Raw genomic sequence first — 13325 nt, 5'->3', positions numbered from 1 at the left:
CAGACATAAAGCAAAACTCATAATTTGTTCTGTGTCTGTCTTCACATCTTGTTTTCAGATGAAAAGTTGTATGCACTGGGGGGAATGGGAGCTGATACGAGTCCTCAGGCTCTGGTGAGGGTGTATGAACCAGTAAAGGACCAGTGGTTGCCCTTGGCCTCCATGCCCACTCCTCGCTATGGAGCGTTTTCTTTCCTGCTTGGCAACAAAATCTACATTCTAGGTAAGTCTCCCGTCCACACTGCAGTCTCTACAGATAGCGCTCCAGATTTCTAACCGTTTTAATGGCTGGTTGTTTTTATGTTGATACACGTCCAAATTCACATACTCAGTTTACCAGAAATCAGATTAATACAGGATAACACGCTGATCAGAACCTTTCTGTAAATATAAGCTTGTTTATTTAATTTAACAAAGGGTCTAAAATATCCAAGTGATCATAAATGTATGAACTATTTAATGTAGGTAAATGTATGTATTATTGAATTAACACTAAATACACAGATGTGCAAAAACATTAGGACCACTCACCCAATATGGTGTCAAAAAAGCTCTAACCCACCGATACATGGACTTCACAAGACAATATGTGTCCTGGCACCAGTGTATGGTACCAAAACATTATCAGCAGCTTACTGGTACCAACAACTTGTGTATGAAGTGAAGAGGATCTCCTACTCTGCATCCTTGTGCCATCACTTCCAAACAATGCACATGTATCCGGCCGTCCACATGATCTTGGAGAAAACAGGATTCGTTGGACCACTCAACCTTCTCTCATTTCTCCCATGTCTAGTTCCAATGCCTGTGTGGCCACTGTAGGCGCTATTGAGAGTGGAGAGTGTTATTATTTCTTCTGTTGGCACCCAGGTAGCGGACTGGGATATTTCACTAGCACACCAGCTCTGGGATTTGAGGAGGGTATATTGCTGCTCACATGCCCTCCGACACGTGCACAGTCCTAGCGGACCTCTTCTTTACGCCTGTGCTTCTGCACAGATGCCTCGGTCTGCTAACCAGGGTCCTTGCACAGCATTTAAAGACCCCACCCACTTAGTCCGGTCATTTCCCCAACCCAGCAGACACTGTGGTCAATTTGTGTCTGCTGCAGGCAATGTCAATTGTGTCCGCTATATGGCACCCAAACGACCAGTAGCAGGGCCGAGATTGGAACTGGGGTGTTTAGAATCTCAGCGCTGGTGTGCTAGCGGAATATCCCGCTGCACCACTTGGGTGCTCAGATTTATTGCATTTGTAAGCATTTATTAGTATAAAGTTATAGAGCTGTTCCTAAACCAAGTTATGGGTAAGGATTTATCATCACTGCTGCAACTGTGGCCACTGCTGGCTGGTAAAAGTCATGACTATTTGTATGTGATATTGATCCCTGTAGGTGAAAAGAAATTCCTCTATTTGAGAGTGAGTAAAAAGGGTGCAGTGCCCTGCTCCAGTTGTATTTCTGCCTAGTGCATAGTATTTCTGAATGGCATCAAAGTTGTCCCTTGGCACCTTTTAAGTCATAACAGCCTCTTAAAAAACATTTAACTTCACAGGTTCTTCAAGGGTTTAATTCTATTTCTATATTGCAGTTTAGAGTGTGCATGTTTACATCCATATATGTGAAGTTCTTCAAAATGAAAGGATAGTCTAATTACATTGTGTCGTGTTTGCATATTAAACAGCATAATAATATTCAGGCGGCGTAGCAGACAGGGTAACAACACCTGATTAGCTGCAGAACGCTGTGGGAAGGATGGGAAATGTGCTTTTCATTAGTGGTACTGCAGTTCCTGGGAGGTCTGTGCCAGCCTACTATTAGCATGAGGGTCCATTGAAGCTAAAAGGCAGAATGTACTGCAGGTACTCCAGAACACAAAGGACATTCTTCAGGTCAGTTAATCTGCTGTCTCATTCACCTCTGCGAATTTAATTACCACTTATGCTCCTCTGAGGTTGTGTATTGTGTATCACAGTAGTGAGTTGTGTCAGTAAATTGTGTGGGGTTGCCTGCACTGTGTGATATCTTGCTGTAAAAACTGGGGCTCTGATACACAGTCAGAAAGAATTAACGACAACCACTTCAGATTAAAAATCTACAGTGTAAAGGATCCTCTTTTATCTTACCTCTGAGACTCTGCCTCTAAAATAGTAGCTATAAATAATACTGTAAATTTTTGAAGTCTAGAAAAATCTACAACACATTGCTCTACCCTCACCTATTAAATGCCGATCTGCAGACACGTCCAAAAATGGTTGGGATGCAGACAAAATAATTTGTTAATTGATCAAAAACGCCTGTTTTGGGCACTCAGGTGGCTCAGCGGTAAAACACGCTAGCACACCAGAGCTGGAATTTCGAATACATTGTATCGAATCTCAGCTCTGCCATCTGCCACATGAACAACGATTGACTGTTGTTCAGGGATGGGATGAGCCGGCCCAGGGTTCCTCATAACTGGTGCAATTACGACCTCTGCTGGCTGATTGATGGCGCCTGCACAGAATTGGGGAATAATGCTGATCAGGGTGTGGCTCTCCGTGCACAAGGCTGATCCGCATATTTACATTTAGATTTTATATTTTCGGCATTTAGCAGACGCTTTTATCCAAAGCAACTTACAGTACTGTGACAGTATACTGTCTAAGCAATTGAGGGTTAAGGGCCTTGCTCAAGGGCCCTACAGTGGCAACATTTTAGTAGTGGGGCTTGAACCAGCAACGTAGTCCAGTACCTTAACCACTAGGCCACAACTGTCCCAACTGTCGCCTCGTGCAGGTGAAAAGAGGCAGTCGGTACTGCTCACTTATCGGAGTGTGTCAGTTGCGAAGCTCCTCAGTCAGAAGTGGAGGGTTGTATCGGTAGAGGTGAAGAGTAACGCAATCAGGGTAATTGGATACGACTAGATTATGGGGAGAAAATTGGGGGGAAAATTCTGAGAAAAAGAGGAAAAAAACACCTGTTTTGGCGCTCAGGTGGTTCAGCAGTAAAACATGTTGGCACACCAGAGCTGACATCTGAAACTCGCAAGTTCGAATCTCAGCTCTGCTACCAGCAGGCTGGGCGCCTACACGGACAATGGTTGGCTCATCCATTGGAGATTCCTCGTAACTGATGTAATTACGACCTCTGCTGGTTGATCGATGGTGCCTGCACAGAGACGGAGGATAATGGGATCAGTGCTCGTCTCAAGCGAATGAAAAAAATGAGACATATTAGCTGTTCTAGAGGCCTGTGGTGAAAAACACCTTACTAAACACTTTATTGTTGCTGTTTTTTCTATAATTTGCTGAACTTTGAGTTCAGTAGCAAATTATCTCACTGTTTTGTGATTGATGACATGCTTGCACAGTCTGGAATAGGCATTGACATGAGAGAATGTATGACATACAGAATAGAGTCATCATCATGTTTCATAGTTGAAGCATGAGGCACTTAGCCTCGCTGATTGGACACAAAGGGATGTGACTTCACACAGAATTATTCATACCAAATTTGCTCCAGTTTGTAGCCACATTTTCAATTTAAACTATATTTGATGTTCTCTCTCACCCTATCATTCTTTGTCTGGCTGAAAATGCACCTGAAACTCAAATAATACTCTACTGGTAGGGCCACTTTTATATGCATTTTCTCCCTTTTTCTCCCCATATTTAGCGCGTAAAATTTTTACCCGACTGCGTTATGCCTCCTCTCTACTGGTGCTGACCCCCGCCCGAGAGCGAGGAGAGCAAACTGACACATGCCCCCTCCGACACTTGAGCAGTATCACCTGTACTAGGCAAGTTCTCATGCCAATCAGCCCTGTGCACGGAGAGCCACACCCTGATCAGCATTATTCCTCTACGCCATCAATCAGCCAGCAAAGGTCATAATTGCATCAGTTATGAGGTCCCTATTCAACTCCTTACCTGGATGAACAACAGCCAAACGTTGTTCATATAGTCGCCCAGCCCAGCCGGATGGCAGAGCTGAGATTCGATACGATGTATTCGAAATCCCAGCTCTGGTGTGCTAGCGTATTTTACCAGTAGGGTCACTTCTGCCTGGCATGCTAGATATCAGCTTCTGGGCCTAATCCTGACTGATGGCAGCCCATTCCTGCCAAATCAGTGCTTGGAGTTTACAATTACTGTGTTTTTGTTTGTCAATCAACTTTTTGAGGATTTACCACAGGTTCTCAATGTGATTGATATCTGGGGAGTTTCCTGGTAATCAACCCATAATTTCAAAGTTTTGTTCACCGAGCCACTAAGCTATCACTTTTGCCTTGTGAAATGGTGCTTTATCAGGCTGGAAATAGTGTTGTTGATCACTAAATTACTCCTGGATCTTTGAAGGAAGTTGCTCTTCTGCAACCATAGTTAAAAAAGAAAGACAATGATTATAAGCACCACCGCCCTTTTAAAGCAACTAGTTTGCTCTTCTAATTCAATCAGCATGACAGAGTAATATCAGTTTTTTCACTTGCTTTTTTTTACTTGCTAGGGACGGGTCTTAACAGGCCGCAGTATCTGTGATCAGTCGTCCCTGTGCAGATGCCTCAGCTGGTCAGCGAAAGTCATAATTGACCAGCAATAAGGAACCCTGTCATAGCCATTGTTCCTTCCCTTCTAGCAACTTAAATACATACATTGGAACTTAATTTTCTCAATAGTTTGAATTCACCCCGCCCACACTAACAAATTCAAATTCCTCTGCATATGCGTCGTCTAAGTTCTCAAGGCACAAACCTTCTTGATTTTGGACAAAATTGAAAATTGGAGCATGTTTTTTATAAGCAAGGCAAGTGTTCTAACTGTTGCAAACATTTTTTGACCTACACAGCCAGGTATTTTGCTTTTGTGATGGATTAACCCACTTTGCTGCTATGTTGAAGAAAGGTCGGTCGGCACGAGGTAATTAGCTAGTTAGCTAGGCTGCTTTTCTTAAGTCTGCCATAGACTGTGTTATAACCGCTACAAACATTTTACAAAAGTGATGTTGTTTTTTCATAGTTTTTATTGTTGCCCACTTGGAATGTTAAAGTAGATGCGTTCTGTGACTGTTTCATATTAAATGAGTCTAATCATCCAGTCTTGGTAATAATTCATGTTCCCATGTTCTTGTATCATTGTTTAAATTGTTTCACATTCAGCAGAATCAAACAGAGGCTTGTAAGTGTTTTGTAATGGTGTACAGTAGGCCAAATAATTAAGTTATAATGCTAGTTATGCTTTGAGTACAATGTGATGTGAAATCACAGTGCAGAATAAAGGTAGCCGTATTGTCTAATGCCATATTGTCTTTGCTTTGTTGACTTTACTCAGAAAGACTGACATTACTGAGAAAGAAGCACAACCTGGGTGAAAAAAGATTCAGTGCAATGCTTGGAGCTAGTCAACAAACATGTAAATTAATGTTTAGAGATATTAGGCAACAGGATGTTGCATCAACGTAATTCTACGAGCAGTTGGCATAACTCAAAAAGACTAATGCAAAACGTTGCCCTAATTTTTTTTGTTGACCCAATGTTTTATTTTGTGTGTGTAGGTGTCTGGCTGGCTGATGGCAGAGCTGCAAAATATGTTTTTGATCTTATTTTAATTTGTCAAAATAATTTTATTTTCACAAGATTTTTAGTCAAGTAATTATTCCAAACATTTACTTTTTCTTAAGTAAAGTTTTCTGCTCCTCTGTGCATCATTTCTTAGCTTTGATCAGACAGAAAGAAGTTGGGTAACTATTTACAGAGTGGGTAATTGTGCTAAAGTGAGCCTAATTCATTTTTGTCAGTGAAAGGCTTTTGGGATACAGACAGAGCAGCAGAAAATCATATTATACCAGTGTATGAGAGATGAGTCTGAATGAGCGCATACCCTATTTATGGAAATATAATTTCGGACATGACTCTGCAGGTCTGTCTGCATTCTGACTTATATGCTCAATAACAAATTGCCCTATGCTTACTCCTCCCTGTGTTCCCTCCGACCAGACTGATGTACACAAGTCTTCTCTTAGAATAGGATCCCAGGTGTGAGTTTGGAGCCAGACATTCTGTCTGCATACAATAGGAGACCACATGAATGCCCCTTTTTACCCTGAAGATAAATCATTAAAAAGTTCTCTATTCTCTGGGAAAAAATATCACTGTTGCAGGGTGACATTGCAATCTACCAGTGCAGTAACTCTATAAATGCCCCTTTCTGACTGCTTCTGTTATTCATATTTCTTCCTATTTTAAATTAAACAAAATATTAGTGTTAGTGTTAGGATTCGCCGTAATGGATTGAGATCCTGCAGTGCCCGCAAAGTCCCTTTGCTCAAGAAGGCTCATGTACAGGCCCGTCTGAAGTTTGCCAATGAACACCTGAATGATTCAGAGAAAGCTTGGGAGAATGTGATATGGTCAGATGAGACCAAAATTAAGCTCTTTGGCATCAACTCCACTCGCCGTGTTTGGAGGCAAAGAAATGCCCGGTGGGGATGGTGTTCTTGGGGTCATATTCAGCATTTCTCTGCTCCCAGCTCCCTTGAGATCATTAACAAGCTCCTCCCGTGTAATTCTGGACTGACCTCACCTTTCTCAGAATCATTCTTACCCCACTAGGTGAGATCTTGCATGGAGCTCCAGAGTGAGGGTGATTGACTGTGATCTTGTATTTCTTCCATTTTCGAATTATCGCACCAACAGTGGTCTCTTTCTCACCAAGCTTCTTGCTGATGGTCTTGTAGCCCATTCCAGCCTTGTGCAGGTCTACAATCTTGTCCCTGACGTCCTTTGATAGCTCTTTGGTCTTGCCCATGGTGGTCGAGAGATTTGAACGGAAGAAACTGATTCTGTGACAGGAGTCTTTTATACAGGGACAGGACTAATTTGTGTGCCTCATGGGCACATAACCGGTCTGTGGGGGTCAGAATTCTTGCTGGTTGGTAGGGGATCAAATACTTATTTCCCTTAATTAAATACAAATTAATTTATAACTTTTATTTAATGTTTTTTTTCTGGATTTTTTGTTGATATTCTGTCTCTCTCTGTTAAAATAAACCTTCCATAAAAATTATAGACTGTTTAAGTCTTTGTAAGGGGGTAAACTTACAAAATCAGCAGGGGATCAAATACTTATTTCCCCCACTGTATATATATATATATATATATATATATATAAATTAACACTGTACCAGAACTTAAATGTCATTTAAAATATAAAAGTTTGGCATTGTTAAAAAGAGGTTTTAAGACTCTAGTGCTCAACTAAACAACTATGAAACCCACTATCAGTAAATATAAAAATTGGAAGAGTTGAGCAAAAATTGCAACTTCTCTCTAGGAAGTTAAAATAAACTCCCAGAAAACATCTAAAGAACTACATATGTCTCTAGGTCTATCTAAGGTCACTGTTCATCACCCTACAATATAAAACAGACTAGACAATTGAATTTACAGTACATTTTGCAGGGAAGAAACCACATTATTGCTTTCTAAAATCTGGTGGAAGGAGCACCTGTTTGATCTCCAAATTGTTTGTAATGCTTTGTGGATAGCAAAATCAAATAGAACCTATTGGACATTTACAATACATGGGTATTATACCAACAGTAGTGTGTAGTAGGTCGTTGTTTACAACTGAGGAGAACGTAAGGTCATCTGTCCATAAACTGAAGTTAAGTCAAAATTGGGCAGCAGGACAATGAGCCACAAGTCCAAACACATGACATACACAGATGAGCCAAATCATTAGGACAAGCTATTTCATATGCAGTCCAATCTGCACTGACTTGCTGAGACATGGACTTCAACAGACATCTGAAGGAGTATCTGTGATATCCAGTACCAGGGCATTATCAGCAGGTCCTTCAACTTCTGTACACTGCCAGGAGGATTGTAATATAGGCCATTCTGGTGCTAATCTTTTCTGAATGATCACATACCTTCCGCATGATCTTGAAAAAAATAGGATTCACTGGACCAGTAAATATTTCTTCTTTGCTTAAAATTTTCAGTTCTGATGCCTGTTGCAAATTGTGGGGGCTTTCAACAGTGTACATGAACAGCCACTTTGACTGGCATGTGACTATGCAGCCCCATACACAGAAGTGTTCAATGCACTGTGTTGACTTATTCACTTAACAACCAGTATAAATTGATCTGCACTCTGAGCCACATTAGACCTGTTGGTCCATATTAGAGTCATAGCTTTTATGTCCTCTGGCATCAATGAGTCTTGGCTGCCCAACAACCTGTCAATGGTTTGTGGCTTGTTCCTCCTCAAATCACTGTTGATGTTACTTACCACGGCTGCCTGTAAGCAGCATTGCAGTTTCGGAACTTATTCCTGAACAATATACCAAATACCTACAGTATGTAAACTGTCCTACTGATGATAAGCAACTGCAGATGCTTTACGTGTCAGTATGAATTAACATGTCACATTCATAACACTGGAATGGAATTGCATTGTGGAAGTTTTGCTATAATATCGCTGATGGTATGTGTTGCATTTATCTTGTCCATTGAGACCATAACAGAGTAACCATGCTAATGCTTACGGAGATTTAGGGATCATTAAAAAATGTTTACAGAGCTGAACAGCAAAATGCTTTCATCTGTCATCTGTTTGTCTTTTGTTTTCTAGCCATGCAGCAAAAATGTGCTCATAAATTTTATTTAGAAGCAGAATTTATATTATAATTAGCTAATTAACTTACATATAGTGCTTTGGAACACTAAATAGCCTGAATCCTTAAGTATTTACATAAACATGGACACCTGGTATTTGTCCACTCTGTCTTCTCTCTTTATAAAATCAGTGATAATGTTTTTGACTTACACTGATCAGCTATAACATTAAAATCACCTCCTTGTTTCTACACTCACTGTCCACTTAACATATAGAAGCACTTTGTAGTTCTACAATAATTGACTGTAGTCCATCTCTTTCTCTACATATCTTTTTAACCTTTTCATGCTGTTCTTCAATGGTCAGGACTCTCCCAGGACCACTACAGAGTAGGTATTATTTAGGTGGTGGATCATTCTCAGCACTGCAGTGACACTGACATGGTGGTGGTGTGTTAGTGTGTGTTGTGCTGGTATGAGTGGATCAGACACAACAGCGCTGCTGCTCAGTAGAGGTGAAGCGTAACACAATCAGAGTAATTGGATACGACTAGATTAGGGGAAAAAGATTGGTGGAAAAAATTGGAAACAAAGAGGGGAAAAAAACACATGACTTTAGGAATCTTTGGGAATACACCTTGTTACTAAACATAGTTTGTTGCTCCATCTGCAACTGCAACCAGAAGCTATATATCAGCTCCATTCAGAAAGGCAGCAGACTTCTCTGAACTGAAAATCATCTGAGATGGATTGACGCAAAGATTAAACGTGTGCTGTGCTCTGACGAATCCACCTAGCAATTAGTTTTTAGGAAATAATAAATGTCCTGTCAGGGGCAGGGGTGACTTACCCATCTGTGAAGGCACTGTTAATGCTGATGGGAACATCTGTATTTTGGAATAACATATGCTGCACACCTAGGTGTCTCCTTCAGGGACGTCCCTGCTTGTTTCAGCAAGACAACTCCAAGCCATATTCTGCATGAGTTACAGCAAAATGTCTGCAGTCCAGACCTGTCTTACACTGAAAATGTGTGGAGCATTATGAAGTGCAATATATGACCACAGAGACCCTGGAGTGTTGAGCATCTAAAGTGTTCCTCAGTTCCTAAATGTTTAGAGAACGCTGTTAAAAAGGAAGATGGTGTTACACAGGGATGCAGCCATGCATAGTGTATACAGTATATACAGTAAGTCGAACATTTAAATATTTTGCTTTATTGTGCTGTTTTTAATTGAATACAGGTCAAAACTATTTACAGATTGCTGTCTATTTTTTTTTTCTTTTTTAATTTTTATTACATTTGTTCTTGCTGTCCCAACTTTTTTGGAATCAGATTGCTCTAAAAATGTCGTGCCTGCAATTTATATAGCACTCTTCCACTGTGTAATACTGCATGAACAATCAATATACATCTAAGAGTTGAGGAAAAACATCACCTACAATCTAATCAGACATGTGGATGTCTGAAGTATGTCCACTTAAATTTTGAAGCATTTCGAAATCACAGTTTTACTCTCGCTAAAGGCTGACCTTTTTTTGCTTCATTTTACTTTATACAGTCTGCATCACCTCTTCTTTCAGTTTTTTTCCCCACGTAGTTTCCTTCTGCTTTGAAAATCTATTGTGTCCCAGTGGGCAGTACCAGAAATGAAATGGTACCACATCTGTCGCACATACAGAGGCGTTCCTTATAGATTCCTGTTAATGTTATCCTTCAATACCTGGAAATCAAATATCTGTTCCTGCTAAGGATGTCCGACTGTTAACTGATAACCGACGAGCTTATAGCGTCCCATCAAAATATGAAATACATCAGAGTTTCACATCAGCAAGTGTTTATACTTTATTTTTTTAGAACAGCATAACATAGTGGATGTGGCACTGATGTCAAACAGTAAGATGAACATAAACACAGTGAGCAGAACCAGCAGAAAACAGATTTTAAACAGAGTCAGTAGCAAACCGTTCATTACAACCACTAACCAAACAAGCTAATCATAATAAAGATAGAGCCGGTATTGTAAACTCTTCCTGGCAACATGTGTATTGTAATGTAATTATTATTAGATGATTTAAAGATAATAGATTTCTACCCTTATACAGGAGCATGCAGAATTTTTGAAAAGAAAATATTAGACACAGATCAACATGAGCAGTGTGTAATATGTAGTAAGAGCTTCTGTTTGTAATTTTAATGTATACTTGTCCTGTCATTTATGTTTTAAATAATATAGGCTAAATGCATCAAAAGAGGTATTTCTGTTATGGTTAAAAACTTTGAGCACATATCAACAGTCTGAAATCTTACCAGCACCTTATACCAGCAAATAAATTACAGCATTGCCAAATTTAACAACATTATTTAAACAAAGACTTCTTTGTCGGTTATTGGTTAATTATTAACATCCCTAGGTCTTATTTTTTTATCTTTCCTCAATCAAAATTCCCACAATCTAAAGGACATTTTCTCCCAAGTTGTGTCGTGGAAAAATAAGGTGAGATGATTAATGAACACAAAGATCACAGTGGATCTTTATTGGCACAATCGTGGGTTCTTACATCAGTGAAATAGCTGAAGAACAAGGAACAGAGCTTTATGCACCTCTAGTCATATCACACTGGGTGTTGGACTTCGGAACCAACATTCTGTGCTAAATGTTGTTTCTTATCTGCTTACCACATACATGCTTATCTCTGTACTTTAGACTCCCAGCTACATCTCAAGCAGCTAAATAAGGATTTAACAACTATAAGCTTTTAATGCACAAGCTGCAAAATACTAATATTCAGGTGTTATTAAACATAATATGTAATTTTTCCATTACAGTTTAGAGAAGAAATCAATGTTTGCATGTACAATGCACTGAACTATCAGGTTTAATAATAGGCAGCAAAATATCATCTGCATATAGCATCTGTTTATGTACTATAAGTTTTAACACAACTCCAAGAAAACTCTTGTCCCTGTTATTGTTGTAGCTAGAGGCTTAAGCACCAAACAAAACAGTGAAAGGTGAAAGTAGTAAATCATGATGACTTCCTCTTCTAAGTTTAAAATATTCAGATCTAATGCCGTTTGTTTGTGCTGCAGCCTCTGGTGTATTACATAACGGTTTAATTCAATAATAAAAGTTTTTTCTGAACCCAGAAATCTCACGAGCGATAAATAGGTACTCCCACTTTATCCAGTCAAATGCTTTTTTCTGCATCAGGCAAAAAATCGACATCAGAAGAGCTATCATAAGAAACCACCCACGTACTATTAATAAAGCATCTGATGTTATCCGATGAGCAATGGATAAATCCCACTCGATTATTGTGTCTTAAGAAGGATGTTACCTCATCAAGTCTATTTGCAGCAATTTACCACTTTAGTGTCAAGTGGTATGAACAAAACTGGTTGATTGCTTTTGCAATCAGAGGGGTCTTTACCTTTTTTAGGATTCAAGTGATCAGTGCCTGGGAGAGAGTTGGAGGCAAGTGTCCTTTCTCAAATGCCTCAATATACAAATTATATAAAATTGGTTAGTTCATCAAGATAACATTAAAAAACTTGTTGTAGAGCCATCTAGTCCTAATGCTTTACCAGACATAAGGTACATATTACATTTGCAATCTTGTCACAATAAAGGGTAAATTAAGTAACTTCTGGCTACTTAAGGATAATCTTAAAGTAACTTTACTATGCAGCCGTCTCCTTCATTTTGTCACATGACTCCCTCCACTGTCTATCTGAAACCTGCATTATATCAGTATTTGATATAAGAAACCAGCTTAGACCAGCTCCCCCCTCCAACCCTGATCTATGTTGTTAATATTCATGAAGTATAGCCATAGCCAAACAGCCTACATTTAATCTCTCTTTATTTTTCATCTTGTCTGGCATTAGGTGGGCGTCAAGGCAAGATGCCAGTGACTGCATTCGAGGCCTTTGACCTGGAGACAAAGAGCTGGACGCGCTACCCATGCATCCCGAGCCGCAGGGCCTTCTCCAGCTGTGCAGCCACAGAGAGGGCCTTCTTTAGCCTGGGCGGCCTTCAGCAACCCGGCCCTCATAACTTCTACTCCAGGCCGCACTTCGTCTCCACTGTGGAGGAGTTCGACACCGAACAGGGTGAGAGCTGCTTACTTTTAATTGTTGAACATACAATATATTAGTGATGTGGTAATGAAGAACTCAAGGCTGATAAGTCTGCATCTTTGCATTTATAAAAAATCGGGTCTGACGGTACAAACACAAACAGATATGAAATAATTACAACATAACTCTCATACATGAGTGGTACAGAGATCTAAATTACAAAGAGGGGATTACATGTCAAAACCACTTTACGGTTGGATGGATGGATGGATGGATGGATGGATGGATGGATGGATGGATGGATGGATGGATGGATGGATGGATGGATGGATGGATGGATAGATAGATAGATAGATAGATAGATAGATAGATAGATAGATAGATAGATAGATAGATAGATAGATAGATAGATAGATAGATACTTTATTTATCCTGAGGAAAATTATTGAAATTATTGAACCATCATTATTGAATAATGATGATATTTACTTGTTGGTTAACTGTTAAACATCAACTAATGCCTGTCAGTCATTGGTTAAACAGAAAAAAAAGTATTTAATTTCTATAGAAGCATCACTATAGTATTTTTATGTTATAGAAAAGTTTATTTAATTTAAAAGATTATTCACACTCCTTTTATTTTA

The 13325-nt window shown here is 39.5% G+C and overlaps 1 protein-coding gene across 1 annotated transcript in view; it reads left to right on the top strand.

Moving 5' to 3' along the window:
* Nucleotides 1-13325, top strand: part of LOC134333600 (kelch domain-containing protein 8B-like) — a 109465-nt gene that overhangs the window by 63608 nt on the left and 32532 nt on the right. The window contains exons 2-3 of the mRNA XM_063015655.1: nt 59-223; nt 12490-12714. Coding sequence (XP_062871725.1) covers nt 59-223; nt 12490-12714 — 390 coding nt within the window. The remainder of the gene's footprint in view (nt 1-58; nt 224-12489; nt 12715-13325) is intronic.

The sequence above is a fragment of the Trichomycterus rosablanca genome, chromosome 19 (genome assembly GCF_030014385.1).
Source record: "Trichomycterus rosablanca isolate fTriRos1 chromosome 19, fTriRos1.hap1, whole genome shotgun sequence".
Lineage (NCBI taxonomy): Eukaryota > Metazoa > Chordata > Actinopteri > Siluriformes > Trichomycteridae > Trichomycterus > Trichomycterus rosablanca.
Note: the sequence above shows the minus strand (reverse complement) of the source record. Positions and strands in the feature narration are given on the sequence as shown.